Source organism: Carcharhinus amblyrhynchos, unplaced genomic scaffold (genome assembly GCF_965287045.1).
Source record: "Carcharhinus amblyrhynchos unplaced genomic scaffold, sCarAmb.v2.hapA chromosome_111, whole genome shotgun sequence".
Classification (NCBI taxonomy): domain Eukaryota; kingdom Metazoa; phylum Chordata; class Chondrichthyes; order Carcharhiniformes; family Carcharhinidae; genus Carcharhinus; species Carcharhinus amblyrhynchos.
The window spans coordinates 97,501-115,170 of record NW_027649851.1 but is presented as its reverse complement, the minus strand read 5'-3'; the positions used below and the strand labels follow the sequence as shown (position 1 = coordinate 115,170).

General features: G+C 53.9%; 1 protein-coding gene across 1 annotated transcript in view; it reads right to left on the bottom strand.

The window, feature by feature from the left end:
* Positions 1–1,295: 1,295 nt before the first annotated feature.
* Positions 1,296–17,670, bottom strand: part of LOC145338623 (macrophage-capping protein-like) — a 47,790-nt gene continuing 31,415 nt past the window's right edge. The window contains exons 5-10 of the mRNA XM_080182999.1: positions 13,072–13,233; positions 11,509–11,658; positions 9,184–9,276; positions 7,450–7,582; positions 5,585–5,673; positions 1,296–1,651 (exon numbers count right to left, since the gene is read on the bottom strand). Coding sequence (XP_080039125.1) covers positions 1,586–1,651; positions 5,585–5,673; positions 7,450–7,582; positions 9,184–9,276; positions 11,509–11,658; positions 13,072–13,233 — 693 coding nt within the window. The 3' untranslated portion in view covers positions 1,296–1,585. The remainder of the gene's footprint in view (positions 1,652–5,584; positions 5,674–7,449; positions 7,583–9,183; positions 9,277–11,508; positions 11,659–13,071; positions 13,234–17,670) is intronic.

Genomic DNA, 17,670 nt, shown 5'->3' with positions numbered 1-17,670 from the left:
CAGAGGGTCAGTACTGAGGGAATGCTGCACTGTCAGAGGGTCAGTACTGAGGGAATGCTGCACTGTCAGAGGGTCAGTACTGAGGGAGTGCTGCACTGTCAGAGGGTCAGTGCTGAGGGAGTGCCGCACTGTCAGAGGGTTGGTACTGAGGGAGTGCCGCACTTTCAGAGGGTCAGTGCTGAGGGAGTGCCGCACTGTCAGAGGGTCAGTGCTGAGGGAGTGCCGCACTGTCAGAGGGTCAGTGCTGAGGGAGTGCTGCACTGTCAGAGGGTCAGTGCTGAGGGAGTGCCGCACTGTCAGAGGGTTGGTACTGAGGGAGTGCCGCACTGTCAGGGGGGTCAGTGCTGAGGGAGTGCCGCACTGTCAGAGGGTCAGTGCTGAGGGAGTGCTGCACTGTCAGAGGGTCAGTACTGAGGGAGTGCCGCACTGTCAGAAGGTCAGTGCTGAGGGAGTGCCGCACTGTCAGAGGGTCAGTGCTGAGGGAGTGCCGCACTGTCAGAGGGTCAGTGCTGAGGGAGTGCCGCACTGCCAGAGGGTCAGTGCTGAGGGAGTGCTGCACTGTCAGAGGCGCTGAGATTCTGATGAGAGATTTAATCATATTCTCCGCATGCTCTCTAAGTTGGAGATCTGTGAGGAAAGAGCTAGGAAGCTGAGGAGCAGAGTTCATCGGAGCGTTGAAACAATGAGTGGTTTTGATTGAGAGAATAAGGAGAGACATTTCCCAGTGACTGGAGAGTGGAAAACCATCAGGGCCATGATTGAGGGTGGGTGGCACAGTGGCACAATGGTTAGCACTGGTGACTCACAGTGCCAGGGGCCCGGGTTCGATTCTCGGCTTGGGTCACTGCCTGCGTGGAATTTGCACATTCTCCCCATGTCTGCATGGGTTTCCTCCGGGTGCTCTGGGGTTTCCTCCCACAGTCCAAAGACATGCTGGTTAGGTGCACTGGCCACGCTAAATTCTCCCTCAGTGTACCCGAACAGGCACCGGAGTGTGGCGACTGGGGGATTTTCACAGTAACTGCATTGCAGTGTTAATGTTAGCCGACTTGTGACACTGATAAACAAACTTTCAAAAAAAGGAGGTTCATTGCCAGGTGACACAGAGGAGGACAAGAGGAATTTTTTATGACTGTAACCAGCCTCATGGTACCGCTTGTCGGAGGGCCAGCACAGCTCGCCTGGCCTGAACGGGCTCCTTCTGTGTGTTTTTCCTTTGTCCGTCAGGAGACAGAGGGTTGATACTAATTCATACTTACAATATTGAACCAACTCAGAGAAAAATAAAGAGGCTCTTTAATGGTCTGAGCATTTATTGAGATAGAGAGAGAGAGAGGCAGTGAAATGAACAGTGGAGAGTATGATCGCGATGGACTGAATCTTAATTGGAAAGGGGAGGGGGGAGGAGGGGGGGATTTTGGTGCTGCTGTGTGAGGGGGAGGTTCTGGGTGTGAGGAACACTCAACCAGACAGACAGTGAGAGGGAGGGGAAGGGGGTAGTCATCCAGGTCCACACTGCGTCTCATTTACAGGCCACGCACAGTCCGATCTCAGCTGCCAATTCCTCCAACACCACCCCCCTCGCTCAGTTCCAGGCTTTGAAGAACTGCTTGAAGAAGGCCGTCTCCAGTCCTTCCGGAATGATCTCCACCTGAAACACAAGCAAGACCGCTCGATTAAACCTCCAGCCCTCTGAACATCCAGCCTGTTACACAGGAACAGGACGAGGCCGTTCAGCCCCTTCTCCAGCCTGTTACACAGGGACAGGAGGAGGCCATTCAGCCCCTTCTCCAGCCTGTTACACAGGGACAGGAGGAGGCCATTCAGCCCCTTCTCCAGCCTGTTACACAGCAACAGGAGGAGGCCATTCAGCCCCTTCTCCAGCCTGTTACACAGCAACAGGAGGAGGCCATTCAGCCCCTTCTCCAGCCTGTTACACAGGGACAGGAGGAGGCCATTCAGCCCCTTCTCCAGCCTGTTACACAGGGACAGGAGGAGGCCCCATTCAGCCCCTTCTCCAGCCTGTTACACAGGAACAGGAGGAGGCCATTCAGCCCCTTCTCCAGCCTGTTACACAGGGACAGGAGGAGGCCCCATTCAGCCCCTTCTCCAGCCTGTTACACAGGGACAGGAGGAGGCCATTCAGCCCCTTCTCCAGCCTGTTACACAGGGACAGGAGGAGGCCATTCAGCCCCTTCTCCAGCCTGTTACACAGGAACAGGAGGAGGCCCCATTCAGCCCCTTCTCCAGCCTGTTACACAGGGACAGGAGGAGGCCCCATTCAGCCCCTTCTCCAGCCTGTTACACAGGAACAGGAGGAGGCCATTCAGCCCCATCTCCAGCCTGTTACACAGGAACAGGATGAGGCCATTCAGCCCCTTCTCCAGCCTGTTACACAGGGACAGGAGGAGGCCATTCAGCCCCTTCTCCAGCCTGTTACACAGGGACAGGAGGAGGCCATTCAGCCCCTTGAAGCAGGTACACAGTTGAATCATGGCTGATCTGTATCTTAACTCCATCACCTCCTCTCTCGCTTGTTTCTGTCACCCCGAAACCCCTCACCTCACGGACACCCCACCAATCTCAGTGTTGACATTTTGCAGCGTTGACAGCTTCCTGTTTTTATTCCTGGAAAGAGGTGGAGGCTTCAGCTTCTGGGCTGGGATCTTCCTGATGGGGCAGGTTTCCCAGCCTGCTAGGGGTTAACGGGGAACATACCCCCTCCTGAACTGCCTTGTCCTGTGTCAGTTCACGCGCCCAAGGTGTGGGGGGCCCAGATCGGCTGGGTGGGGGGGGCTCTGGAGGAAGCCCTGCCCCAAGACAGCCAATCTGATTGGATGGCAGCTCTGTCTCTGGGTGGGTAAGGGAGGTGACCAACCAAGGGGGCAGGAAGGGTGGGTGTAGAGGACATGAGGGAGAGGCCATCGGGGGCTAGAGAGGGAAGGGGGAGCTGCAGTGTCTGGGATCTCTGGGAGGGAGCTGAAGAGGAGTAGGAAGGCTGCCTGATATTTAGAGGGGTTTCCTGATGTAGCCCCCCCTCACCCCGACCTCCCCCTCACCCCTCTAAGCCATCTTCCTGCCTGTAAAACTTTACTTAGCTGCATTCAGAGCATTGTGGTCAATTCTGGTCACCACATTACAGGAAGAACATAAGAAATAAGAACATAAGAAATAGGAGCAGGAGTAGGCCATCCAGCCCTTCGAGCCTGCCCCGCCATTCAATAAGATCATGGCTGATCTGTCGTGGCTCAGTTCCACTTTCCCGCCCTCTCCCCATAACCCTTAATCCCCTCGCTTATCAAAAACCCATCAACCCGCTTCTTAAAAATATTTAGCGAGGCAGCCTCCACCACTTCAACGGGCAGAGAATTCCAGAGATTCACCACCCTTTGAGTGAAGAAGTTCCTCCTCAACTCCGTTCTAAACCGCCCCCCCCTTTATCTTGAGGCTGTGCCCCCTAGTCCTACTGTCCTTTCTGAGCGGGAAGAGTCTCTCCACCTCTATCCTATCCATCCCATTCATCATCTTATACGTCTCAATGAGATCTCCCCTCATTCTTCTAAACTCTAACGAGTACAAGCCTAGTTTATTCAGCCTCTCCTCATAGCTCAACCCCCTCAACTCCGGCATCAGCCTAGTAAACCTCCTCTGCACTCCCTCCAAGGCCAAAATATCCTTGTGTAAGTGCGGCAACCAAAACTGCACACAGTACTCCAGCTGCAGCCTCACCAATGCCCTATACAGCCGCAGCAAGACCTCCCTACTTTTATATTCAATCCTCTTCGCTATGAAGGCCAGCATCCCATTCGCCTTCCTGAGAACATGCAGGCTTTGGAGAGGGAGCAGAGCAGGTTTACCAGGACACTGCCTGGATTGGAGGGAGACAGATACAATAGGGGTGTTTAAGGGTCTTTTAGACAAGCACACGAGTATGGAAGGAGTGGAGGGATTTGGAGCAAGGGCAGGCAGAAGGGATGAGTTGTAACAGTGTGGGCCGAAGGGCCTGTTCCTGTGCTGTCCTGTGGTCTAATGCCAATTATTTTCAGGCTTCCCCCCCCAACCGCCCTCCCCCCACATCCCCACCCAACCCGTCCCCTCACGGTGGCACAGTGGGTTAGCACTGCTGCTTCACAGCTCCAGGGACCCGGGTTCAATTCCCGGCTCGGGTCACTGCCTGTGTGGAGTTTGCACATTCTCCCCATGTCTGTCTGGGTTCCCTCCGGGTGCTCCAGTTTCCTCCCACGGTCCAAAGATGTGCGGGTTAGGTTGATTGGCCGTGCTGAAAATTGCCCCTTAGTGTCCTGTGATGTGTAGGTTGGAGGGATTAGCGGGTGAGTGTGTAGGGTATGGGAGGTAGGGCCTGGTTGGGATTGTGATCGGTGCAGACTGGATGAGCCAGATGGCTTCTTCCTGTACTGCAGGGTTTCTATGATTCTCCCCTCCCCACCTTAGCATCTCTTGCCAGCCTGAAAATTGAGGCAGGGCTGGAAGCTGACCTTAATTAGTCCATAATCGGCACCTCAGGCCTCAACTGAGGCCAGGATGACCAAGCCTGAGCTTAGGCCTTACCTGACCTTGGGTCAAATTGCAGAAAGGTCATGGGGCCCGTCTGCGTGATTTTGTAAAGCAGAGGAGCATCAGAATCTGCTTCACAATAACTCTGGCCACCACGTTTTTTTTAGTGGGAGATTTAATTGATTCGCTGAATTTAACTTCCACCGCCTGGGATTTGAACTCTAGGCCCTGAGTTGTCAGCTGAGCTAGGCCTCTGGATTACTGGACAATCCCTCACCCACAAAACCACCCCCCACCCCCCCACCAATGTCCCCTGCGGTTTTCCAAGTTTGAGAAGACCACCCAGTGAACTGTGTAAAATATCAGGAGGGATTCAGCAGGGCAGGTACTGGGATATTCTCCCACACACACACAGCCTGAGGATAAAGGGTCGGCCATTTTGCACCAAACTGAGGGGGAATTTCTTCAGTCAGAGGGTGGGATTGCGTACTCCGGAGGGTGGGATTGTGTACTCCGGAGGGTGGGGTTGTGTACTCCGGAGGGTGGGATTGCGTACTCCGGAGGGTGGGATTGTGTACTCCGGAGGGTGGGATTGTGTACTCCGGAGGGTGGGGTTGTGTACTCCGGAGGGTGGGATTGTGTACTCCGGAGGGTGGGATTGTGTACTCCGGAGGGTGGGGTTGTGTACTCCGGAGGGTGGGATTGCGTACTCCGGAGGGTGGGATTGTGTACTCCGGAGGGTGGGATTGTGTACTCCGGAGGGTGGGGTTGTGTACTCCGGAGGGTGGGATTGCGTACTCCGGAGGGTGGGATTCTGTCATTGAGAGGGTAGGATTCTGTACTCGAGAAGTTGGGATTGTGCATTCCGGAGGTGGAATCCTGTACTCCGGAGGTGGAATTCTGTACTCCGGAGGGTGGTGCATACTTGGGCACTGGGTATACTCAACAGTGGGATGGAGGGCTGGTGGGTTGACTGAGGGAAGCGAGGGATGTGGGATAGGGCCAGACAGACTCCAGTTCAGATATCAGCTTATTAAATAACTTCTATTTTGCATGGGGGGTTGAATACCTGAGTGTTGGAGGGGTAGTTCCTCTGAGTGATCACATCCTCAGCCACTTTCAGGGCCGCCCGTTTCTCCTCACTGTTCGCCCCACGCCCTGCGGCAAGGGACAGAGAAACACAAGTTAAACATGGGGATCTGTGCATCACTGACTGGGGCCACACACACTGGGGTCACTGACTGGGGTCACACACACTGGGGTCACACACACTGGGGCCACACACACTGGGGTCACTCACTGGGGCTACACACACTGGGGTCACTCACTGGGGCTACACACACTGGGGTCACTCACTGGGGCTACACACACTGGGGTCACTCGCTGGGGTCACACACACTGGGGTCACTCGCTGGGGTCACTGACTGGGGCCACACACACTGGGGTCACTCACTGGGGCCACACACTGGGGCCACACACACTGGGGTCACTGACTGGGGCCACACACACTGGGGTCACTCACTGGGGCCACACACACTGGGGTCACTCGCTGGGGTCACTGACTGGGGCCACACACACTGGGGTCACTCACTGGGGTCACACACACTGGGGTCACTCACTGGGGTCACTGACTGGGGCCACACACACTGGGGTCACTCGCTGGGGCTACACACACTGGGGTCACTCGCTGGGGTCACTGACTGGGGCTACACACACTGGGGTCACTCGCTGGGGCCACACACACTGGGGTCACTCACTGGGGCCACACACACTGGGGTCACTGACTGGGGCCACACACACTGGGGTCACTCACTGGGGCCACACACACTGGGGTCACTCACTGGGGCCACACACACTGGGGTCACTCACTGGAGTAAGTACATTATACAGTGGGGTCACACTGGAATCGCACACTGGGGTCACACACTGGAGTCACACACAGAGTATGTACATTACACACTGGAGTAAATACATTACACACTGGGGTCACACACTGGAGGTCAAACACTGGGGTAAGTACATTACACACTGGGGTCACACACTGGAGGTCAAACACTGGGGTAAGTACATTACACACTGGAGGTCACACACTGGAGTAAATACATTACACACTGGGGTAAGTACATTACACACTGGGGTAAGTACATTACACACTGGGGTAAGTACATTACACACTGGGGTCACACACTGGAGGTCAAACACTGGGGTAAGTACATTACACACTGGGGTCACACACTGGAGGTCACACACTGGGGTAAGTACATTACACACTGGGGTCACACACTGGAGGTCACACACTGGGGTAAGTACATTACACACTGGGGTCACACACTGGAGGTCACACACTGGGGTAAGTACATTACACACTGGGGTCACACACTGGAGGTCACACACTGGGGTAAGTACATTACACACTGGGGTCACACACTGGAGGTCACACACTGGAGTAAATACATTACACACTGGGGTAAGTACATTACACACTGGGGTAAGTACATTACACACTGGGGTAAGTACATTACACACTGGGGTAAGTACATTACACACTGGGGTCACACACTGGAGGTCAAACACTGGGGTAAGTACATTACACACTGGGGTCACACACTGGAGGTCACACACTGGGGTAAGTACATTACACACTGGGGTAAGTACATTACACACTGGGGTAAGTACATTACACACTGGGGTCACACACTGGAGGTCACACACTGGAGATTACACATGGATTTCAGGCACTGGGGTCACACTGTGAGATCGGTAAACTGTCTGGTGTCCAACCTCTCGATGAGGCACCCCCCACCCCCCGCAGTTTGAGGGTTAAATTGATCGCACTGTAGTGGGTGATGTTGGTAGGCAATTGGTGGGCAGGGATTGCGGGGGGGGGTGGTGGGATGTGTGGGTACAGGATGAGTGGTCACAGGAAAGCCTCACCTTTCCACACGTAGATCTTGCCGCACACTCCGTTATCCAGGACAAAGCAATCCTCCGATTGCAGCATGTTCTTGCTGAAGGGGTTCTGGGACGCCACTGGGGTAAGCGTCATTTTGCCTGTCGCGTCAGACACCTACAGAAACAAATGGGATTGGGATGGTGAAGAGCAACGCTTCGATCCCCTGACACTCTGGGACCCTCGACAAACCCTCCCTCTGAGGCACCTCACCACTCCCCGGTCAGGCCCAATGAAAGCCTGGCACCGTATTACAGCCTCCCTGAGCTAAGGGCTTCTCAAAAGGCTGTCAGAATGGAGGGAGAGTGTCAATGAAATGTTCACCCATCAGACTGAAGGAAATGTGAAAAAATGTGCGCAGGAAGATCCCACAAGCAGAATTGGAAACATTTGTGCCAGGCAATGACCATCCCCAACCAGAGAGACTCTAACCATTGCCCCGATATCCAATGGCATTACCATCGCTGAATCCCCCACTCTCAACATCCTGGGGGTCACCATTGACCAGAAACTCAACTGGAGCCAGCCATTAGTTTTCCATTCGTTTCTGGGACCTGGGCGCCGCTGGCTTTCCAGAATCCCTAGTTGTCCTTCAGAAGGTGGTGAGCTACCTTCCAGAACAACTGAGTCTCTCACTCAGCTAGTTCAGAGGTCAGAGAGAAGCAACCACATTGCCGTAGCTCTGGAGTCACATGTAGGCCAGACCAGGGTAAGGACGGCAGATTTCCTTCCCTAAAGAACATTAGTGAACCAGATGGATTTTCCACCAATCGACAATGGGTCATCAGTCGATTCTTAATTCCAGATTTTTTTATTGAATTCTAATTCCACCATCTGCCGTGCCGAGATTTGAATCCAGGTCCGCAGAACGTGAGCTAAGTTCCTGGATTAATAGTCCATCAATAATACCACTAGGCCATCACCCCGCTATGAACTCTGTGGATACCAGATCAAGTCACAGATTAGGAATTAAGAACATAAGAAATAGGAGCAGGAGTAGGCCATCTAGCCATTCGAGCCTGCCCCGACATTCAATAAGATCATGGCTGATCTGAAGTGGATCAGATCCACTTTCCCGCTTTCTCCCCATAACCCTTAATCCCCCTGTCTATCAAAAACCTATCTACCCGTGACTTAAATATATTTAGCGATGTAATTCTGCAGTGAGTAACTCGCCTCCTGAATCCCCAAAGTCTGTCCACCATCTACAAGGCACAAGTCAGGAGTGTGATGGAATATCCCCCACTTGCCTGGATGGGAGCGGCTCCAACAACACTCAAGAAGCTCGACACCATCCAGGACAAAGCAGCCCCGCTTGACTGGCACCGCACCTACAAATATTCAATCCCTCCACCACTGACACTCAGTAGCAGCCGTGTGTACCATCCACAAGATGCACTGCAGGAATTCACCAAGATTCCTTAGGCAGCACCTTCCAAACCCATAATCTAGAAGGACAAGAGCAGCAGATACCTGGGAACACCACCACCTGGAGGTTCCCCTCCAAACCACTCACCATCCTGGCTTGGAAATATATCAGCCGTTCCTGCACCGTCACTGGGTCAAAATCCTGGAACCCCCCCACTATCACTATGGATGTACCTAAACCTCAGGGACTGCAGCGACTCAAGAAGGCAGTTCACCACCACTTTCTCAAGGGGCAGGGAGAGACAGGCAGTGACACTCACATCACATCAATGAATTTAATTTGAATTCACCTTTGCCAGACTGGCCATCTGGGAGTGACTCTTATCAGCCTGGATATCTTCCTGAGGGTTCCCTTCTTTAAGTGGGGGTTTCACACCCAGAACCTGCAGACACAAAGATCACATTCACACACACTTAAACAATGACTGAAACACGGGGGAATCAGGATCAGATTATCAATCACAGCACAGACAATAAAAACTCACTCCCTCGCAAAAAAATCCAAAAATCCTCAGCACTGACCCTCTGACAGTGCAGCACTCCCTCAGCACTGACCCTCTGACAGTGCGGCGCTCCCTCAGCACTGACCCTCTGACAGTGCAGCACTCCCTCAGTACTGACCCTCTGACAGTGCGGCACTCCCTCAGCACTGACCCTCTGACAGTGCGGCACTCCCTCAGCACTGACCCTCTGACAGTGCGGCACTCCCTCAGCACTGACCCTCTGACAGTGCGGCACTCCCTCAGCACTGACCCTCTGACAGTGCGGCACTCCCTCAGTACTGACCCTCTGACAGTGCGGCACTCCCTCAGCACTGACCCTCTGACAGTGCGGCACTCCCTCAGCACTGACCCTCTGACAGTGCGGCACTCCCTCAGCACTGACCCTCTGACAGTGCGGCACTCCCTCCGCACTGACCCTCTGACAGTGCGGCACTCCCTCAGCACTGACCCTCTGACAGTGCGGCACTCCCTCAGCACTGACCCTCTGACAGTGCAGCACTCCCTCAGCACTGACCCTCTGACAGTGCGGCACTCCCTCAGCACTGACCCTCTGACAGTGCGGCACTCCCTCAGCACTGACCCTCTGACAGTGCGGCACTCCCTCAGCACTGACCCTCTGACAGTGCAGCACTCTCTCAGCACTGACCCTCTGACAGTGCAGCACTCCCTCAGCACTGACCCTCTGACAGTGCAGCACTCCCTCAGTACTGACCCTCTGACAGTGCGGCACTCCCTCAGCACTGACCCTCTGACAGTGCGGCACTCCCTCAGCACTGACCCTCTGACAGTGCAGCACTCCCTCAGCACTGACTCTGCAGTAGGTGCAGAGATGCGTGACAGTGATTGGGTGATGAGGTGGCAGCGACGGGGTGGGGTTTACAGCCGTGTGTTAAGAGTGGCTTGTGGGGGGAGAGGGATTGTTTGAGGAGGGAGTGATAATTGAGGGGATTGGGATTGGATGGACTGGTGTAGAATGGGTTGAGTGTGGGAGGCGAGTGGGGAGTGATGGGGTATTGGTGATGCAGGTTGTGAGTTTATTTATTCGTCTCACAAGTAAGCTAACGATAATAAATAAACTCACAAGTCGGCTGACATTCACACTGCAATGAAGTGACTGTGAAAAATCCCCTAGTCCCCACACTCCGGCGCCTGTTCAAGTCAATGACCCTAACCAGCACGGCTTTTGGGCTGTGGGAGGAAACTGGAGCACCCGGAGGAAATCCACGCAGACCCAGGATAGGTGGCAATCATGACTCGAGTTGGGGATTGAACCCGGACTCCTGGCGCTGTGAGGCAGCAGGGCTAACCACCATGCTGCCCACTGGGGTGGTGAGGTCAATCCTTGTGGCGAGGAGGGAATGAGGGGATTGAGGAGAGGCAGGAGTGAAAATAGTATTAGGGAGGGAGATGTGCCTGCAGGAAGGAGGTGGGAGTGAGGGGACAAGGAGTGAGGGCATCCAGAGTGAGGGGACAGGGAGTGAGGGGACAAGGAGTAAGGGGATATGGAGTGAGTGGACAGGGAGTGAGGGGACGGGGGTAAGGGGATACGGAGTGAGGGGACAGAAAGTGAGTGGACAGGGAGTGAGGACTTAGGGAGGGGTTAGGGAGTGAGGGGACAGGGAGTGAGGGGCCAGGAAGTGAGGGGATTGGGAGTGAGGGGATTGGGAGTGAGGGGCCAGGAAGTGAGGGGACAGGGAGTGAGGGGACAGGGAGTGAGGACTTAGGGAGGGGTTAGGGAGTGAGGGGGTTAGGGAGTGAGGGGACAGGGAGTGAGGGGCCAGGAAGTGAGGGGACAAGGAGTGAGGGGACAGGGAGTGAGGGGATTGGGAGTGAGGGGATTGGGATGAGTTAAGGAGGGGATAGGGAGTGAGGGGATAAGGAGTGAGGGAGCAGTGCAGTGAGAGGGTAGAGTGGTGATAGTGAGGGAGCAGTGTGATGAGGGGCTGAGGGTGCCAGGGACGCAGGGACAGCTTTGTGTTCTGGGTCAGTGAGTGTGTGAGGGGTTGTCTGTCACCGTTTGGAACCAGTGCCTCGACCTCAGGCCTCTGGGCATTCTGCTGGCAGCTTCCTGACACCCAGCACCCTCCCTCCCTCCCTCCCTCCCTCACTCACCCCCGTCATCTCCGCAGGCTCTTCTCCATCTTCCACAATCACCACCTGGGATTTCCCACGGCGTTCCAGGTCCCTGATGGAGTTGGCAAACTCTCCGGCTTTCTGCCGTTCAAACATATTGGATTGGGTCCCACACCACTGATATATTGTCTGTGGAGAGATTGGAAAAACATACGAGCGGGTCAACAGAGAGAGAGGTGGGGAGGAGAGAGGGAGAGAGAGGGAGAGAGAGAGAGAGAGAGGGAGAGAGAGGGAGAGAGAGGGAGAGAGGGAGAGAGAGGGAGAGAGAGGGAGAGAGAGGGAGAGAGAGAGAGAGAGGGAGAGAGAAGGATAGAGGGAGAGAGAGGGAGAGAGAGAAATAGAGGGAGAGAGAGAGAGAGGGAGAGAGAGGGAGAGAGAGGGATAGAGGGAGAGAGCAGGATAGAGGGAGAGAGAGGGATAGAGGGAGAGAGCGGGATAGAGGGAGAGAGCGGGATAGAGGGAGAGAGCGGGATAGAGGGAGAGAGCGGGATAGAGGGAGAGAGGGGAGATAGAAGGAGAGAGGTAAAGAGAGGGATAAACAGAGGGAGAGAGATAAAGAGAAGAGAAAGATATAGAAGGAGAGTGAGATAGAGGGAGAGAGGTAAAAAGAGGGGAAGAGAGATATAGAGGGAGAGATAAAGAGAGGGAGAGAGAGATAGAGAGGGAGAGAGATATAGAGGGAGAGAGATATAGAGGGAGAGAGGTAAAGAGAGGGAGAGAGATATAGAGGGAGAGAGATATAGAGGGAGAGAGGTAAAGAGAGGGAGAGAGATATAGAGGGAGAGAGGGAGAGAGATATGGAGGGAGAGAGGTAAAGAGAGGGAGAGAGAGATAGAGAGTGAGAGAGATATAGAGGAGAGAGGGAGAGAGATATGGAGGGAGAGAGAGATAGAGAGGAAGTGAGAGATATAGAGGGAGAGTGAGATAGAGGGAGAGAGAGATAGAGAGTGAGAAAGAAATATAGAAGAGAGATGAAGAGAGGAAGAAGGGGAGAAGGAGTGAGAGAAGACAGTCCCCCTGTCCCTCACACTCAGCACCTACAGCCCCCCCCCCACAGTCCCCCTGCCCCTCACACCCAGCACCTACAGCCCCCCCCACACAGTCCTCCTGCCCCTCACACCCAGCACCTACAGCCCCCCCCCCCCCGCAGTCCCCCTGCCCCTCACACCCAGCACCTACAGCCCCCCCCCCCGCAGTCCCCCTGCCCCTCACACCCAGCACCTACAGCACCCCCCCCACTGTCCCCCTGCCCCTCACACCCAGCACCTACAGCACCCCCCCCACTGTCCCCCTGCCCCTCACACCCAGCACCTACAGTCCCCCCCCCACTGTCCCCCTGCCCCTCACACCCAGCACCTACAGCCCCCCCCCCCACAGTCCCCCTGCCCCTCACACTCAGCACCTACAGCCCCCCCCCCACAGTCCCCCTGCCCCTCACACCCAGCACCTACAGCCCCCCCCCCACAGTCCCCCTGCCCCTCACACCCAGCACCTACAGCCCCCCCCCTCCGTTGGCCCCCTGCCCCCTCCCCAGCCCTTTACCTGCCCGAGGTCCAGGATGAAACAGTCCCCGCTGTTGAAACTGGCCCAACTCATCTCCACCTGCTTGGCTCGGACATTCTTCTTCCCTTTGACGTGGTACAGCCTCTGGACGGAGGCAGGAGCTGTGTCAACCTTCTGGAATCCGGAATCGACTCCTCCTTCCTAGAGCAAGGGAGTGACGGGAAAGGGGGAGAGAAATCGGATCAGTTACATTGAGTTATGGAGAGAGCCCATTCTGATCCGGGCTCGAGTTTATTCCCCCGACCGACCTCCTCTCACAACTGCCCCACCCCGGCTACCCCATCAACATTTCCCACTGTCTCCGTCTCCCCCACATTTTTATCCAGCTTGCCCCATTAAATACAAAGAGCAAAGAAAATTCCAGCACAGGAACAGGCCCTTCGGCCCTCCAAGCCTACACCGACCATGCTGCCCAACTTAACTAAAACCCCTTCCAGGGACCATATCCCTCTATTCCCATCCTATTCATGTACTTGTCAAGACGCCCCTTAAAAGTCACTACCATATCCGCTTCCACTCCCTCCCCCGGCAACGAGTTCCAGGCACCCACCTCTCTTTGTGTAAAAAAATCTGCCTCGTACATCTCCTTTAAACCTTGCCCCTCGCACCTTAAACCTGTGCCCCCTAGTAATTGACTCTTCCACCCTGGGAAAAAGCTTCTGACTATCCACTCTGTCTATGCCTCTCATAATCTTGTAGACTTCTATCAGGTCGCCCCTCAACTTCTGTCACTCCAGTGAGAACAAACCAAGTTTCTCCAACCTCGCCTCATAGCTAATGCCCTCCACACCCGGCAACATCCTGGTAAATCTTTTCTGTACCCTCTCCAAGGCCTCCCCATCCTTCTGGTAGTACAGCAACCAGAATTGAACACTATATTCCAAGTGTGGCCTAACTAAGGCTCTATAAAGCTGCAACATGACTTGCCAATTTTTAAACTCAATACCCCGGCCTATGAAGGCAAACATGCCGTATGCCTCCTTGACTATCTTCTACACCTACATTGCTACTTTCAGTGACCTGTATACCTATACACCCAGATCCCTGTGCCTATCAATACTCTTAAGGGTTCTGCCATTTACTGTATATTTCCGATCTGCATTAGACCTTTCAAAATGCATTATCTCACATCCACAATCTTCACCTCAATCACTCCTTGTGGGAGTGAGTTCCACATCTTCACTCTCAGGGTACAGTATTTATTCGTGATTAATTTATGTTTGGGAACCCTGGGTTCTGGTCTTCCTGCGCATCAACTTTATCAAATCTTTCATAATCATAAAGATAGGGTCAAGGATAGGTTGATTTGATTTATTATTGTCACATTTCTTTTACACACGTATTAATAATGTATTACAGTATTGTTTCTTGCATGGTATACAGACAAAACATATCGTTCATAGAGAATGAAATGACGGAGTGCAGAATGCAGTGTTACAGTCATCGCTAGAGAGTGATCAACTTAATGCAAGGTAAGTCCATTCAAAAGTCTGATTGGAGCAGGGAAGAAACTGTTCTTCACTCAGTTGGTAAGTGACCTCAGACTTTTATACATTTTTCCCAATGGAAGAAGGTGGAAGAGAGAATATCCGGGGTGCACAGGGTCCTTGGTTATGCTGGCTGCTTTGCCGAGGCAATAGGAAGTGTAGACTGAGTCAGTGGATGGGAGGCTGGTTTGCATGAGGGATTGGGCTACATTCACAATCTTTTGTATTTCCTTGTGGTCTTGGGCAGAGCAGGAGCCGTAAAACAGTGATACAACCAGAAAGAATGCTTTCTATGGGCATCTGTGAAAATTGGTGAGAGTCATAACGAACATGCCAAATTTCCTTAGTTTTCTGAGAAAGTAGAAGTGTTGATGGGCTTTCTTCACTATAGTGTCAGCATGGGGGGGACCAGGACAGGTTGTTGGTGATCTGGACACCTAAAAACTTGAAGCTCTCGACCCTTTCTGCTTCATCCCCATTGATGTAGACAGGGGCATGTCCTCCTTTACTCTTCCTGAAGTTGATTATAATCTACTTCATTTTCTTGACATTGAGGGAGTGATTATTGTTGCCGAACCAGTTCACCTGTACTCTGTCTCGTCATTGTTTGAGATCCGACCCACTACAGTGGTGTTGTCAGCCAACTTGAAAATTGAATTGGTGGGGAATTTGGCCGCACAGTCAAAGATTCATAGACAGTCATAGACACAGTCACAGATAGGCGTGTGAACGTCCTAGAGAATGTCAGTACATTGAAGGAGGAACTGCTGGCAATCCTAAATTGAATAAAATACACAAGTCTGGGCGGCACATGGTTAGCACTGCTGTCTCACACCGCCAGGGACCGGGTTCGATTCCCGGCTTGAATCACTGTCTGTGTGGAGTTTGCACATTCTCCCTTGTTTGCGTGGGTTCCCTCTGGGTCCCTGGTTTCCTCCCACAGTCTGAAAGATCTGCGGGTTAGGTGCGTTGGCCATGCTAAATTCTCCCTCAATGTACCCAGTCTCCGTGTCACACTGGGAGTCACTGTGCACAGTTCCAGTCTCCGTATCACACTGGGAGTCACTGTGCACAGTTCCAGTCTCCGTACCACACTGGGAGTCACTGTGCACAGTTCCGGTCTCCGTACCACACTGGGACTCACTGTGCACAGTTCCGGTCTCCGTATCACACTGGGACTCACTGTGCACAGTTCCGGTCTCCGTATCACACTGGGAGTCACTGTGCACAGTTCCGGTCTCCGTATCACACTGGGAGTCACTGTGCACAGTTCCCGTCTCCGTATCACACTGGGAGTCACCGTGCACAGTTCCGGTCTCCGTATCACACTGGGAGTCACTGTGCACGGTTCCGGTCTCCGTATCACACTGGGAGTCACTGTGCACAGTTCCAGTCTCCGTATCACACTGGGAATCACTGTGCACAGTTCCGGTCTCCGTATCACACTGGGAGTCACTGTGCACAGTTCCGGTCTCCGTACCACACTGGGACTCACTGTGCACAGTTCCGGTCTCCGTATCACACTGGGAGTCACTGTGCACAGTTCCGGTCTCCGTATCACACTGGGAGTCACTGTGCACAGTTCCGGTCTCCGTATCACACTGGGAGTCACTGTGCACAGTTCCCGTCTCCGTATCACACTGGGAGTCACCGTGCACAGTTCCGGTCTCCGTATCACACTGGGAGTCACTGTGCACGGTTCCGGTCTCCGTATCACACTGGGAGTCACTGTGCACAGTTCCAGTCTCCGTATCACACTGGGAATCACTGTGCACAGTTCCGGTCTCCGTATCACACTGGGAGTCACTGTGCACAGTTCCCGTCTCCGTATCACACTGGGAGTCACTGTGCACAGTTCCAGTCTCCGTATCACACGGGAGTCACTGTGCACAGTTCCAGTCTCCGTATCACACCGGGAGTCACTGTGCACAGTTCCAGTCTCCGTATCACACTGGGAATCACTGTGCACAGTTCCGGTCCCTGTGTTCCTCTGGAGTCACTGAGCACAGTTCCGGTCTCTGTATCCCTCTGGGAGTCACTGCGCACAGTCCTGGTCTGATCGAGGTCTTTAGAACACGCAGAGAGTGGTGGTGCCTGGAACGCGGTGACAGGGGAGGTGGTGGAATCAGGCACATAGCAACATTTAAGAAGCATCTGGATGGGTACATGAATAGAGAGGGAATAGAAGGATACAGTCCGAGTAAGGACAGAGGGTATCTTTTCAGTTTAGTTAGACATGTTCCAGTGCTGGACTTTTCTTTGCTTTTTCGTTCTAAAGATCTCAATCAGACCACAACTGCACACAGTGACTCCTAGTGTGATACAGAGGCTAGAACTGTGCACAGTGACTCCCAGTGTGATACAGAGGCTAGAACTGTGCACAGTGACTCCCAGTGTGATACAGAGGCTAGAACTGTGCACAGTGACTCCCAGTGTGATACGGAGACCGGAACTGTGCACAGTGACTCCCAGTGTGATACGGAGACCGGAACTGTGCACAGTGACTCCCAGTGTGATACAGAGGCTAGAACTGTGCACAGTGACTCCCAGTGTGATACGGAGACCGGAACTGTGCACAGTGACTCCCAGTGTGATACGGAGACCGGAACTGTGCACAGTGACTCCCAGTGTGATACAGAGGCTAGAACTGTGCACAGTGACTCCCAGTGTGATACGGAGACCGGAACTGTGCACAGTGACTCCCAGTGTGATACGGAGACCGGAACTGTGCACAGTGACTCCCAGTGTGATACGGAGACCGGAACTGTGCACAGTGACTCCCAGTGTGATACGGAGACGGGAACTGTGCACAGTGACTCCCAGTGTGATACGGAGACTGGAACTGTGCACAGTGACCCCCAGTGTGATACGGAGACCGGAACTGTGCACAGTGACTCCCAGTGTGATACGGAGACTGGAACTGTGCACAGAGACTCCCAGTGTGATACGGAGACCGGAACTGTGCACAGTGACTCCCAGTGCGATACGGAGACTGGAACTGTGCACAGTGACTCCCAGTGTGATACGGAGACCGGAACTGTGCACAGTGACTCCCAGTGTGATACGGAGACTGGAACTGTGCACAGTGACC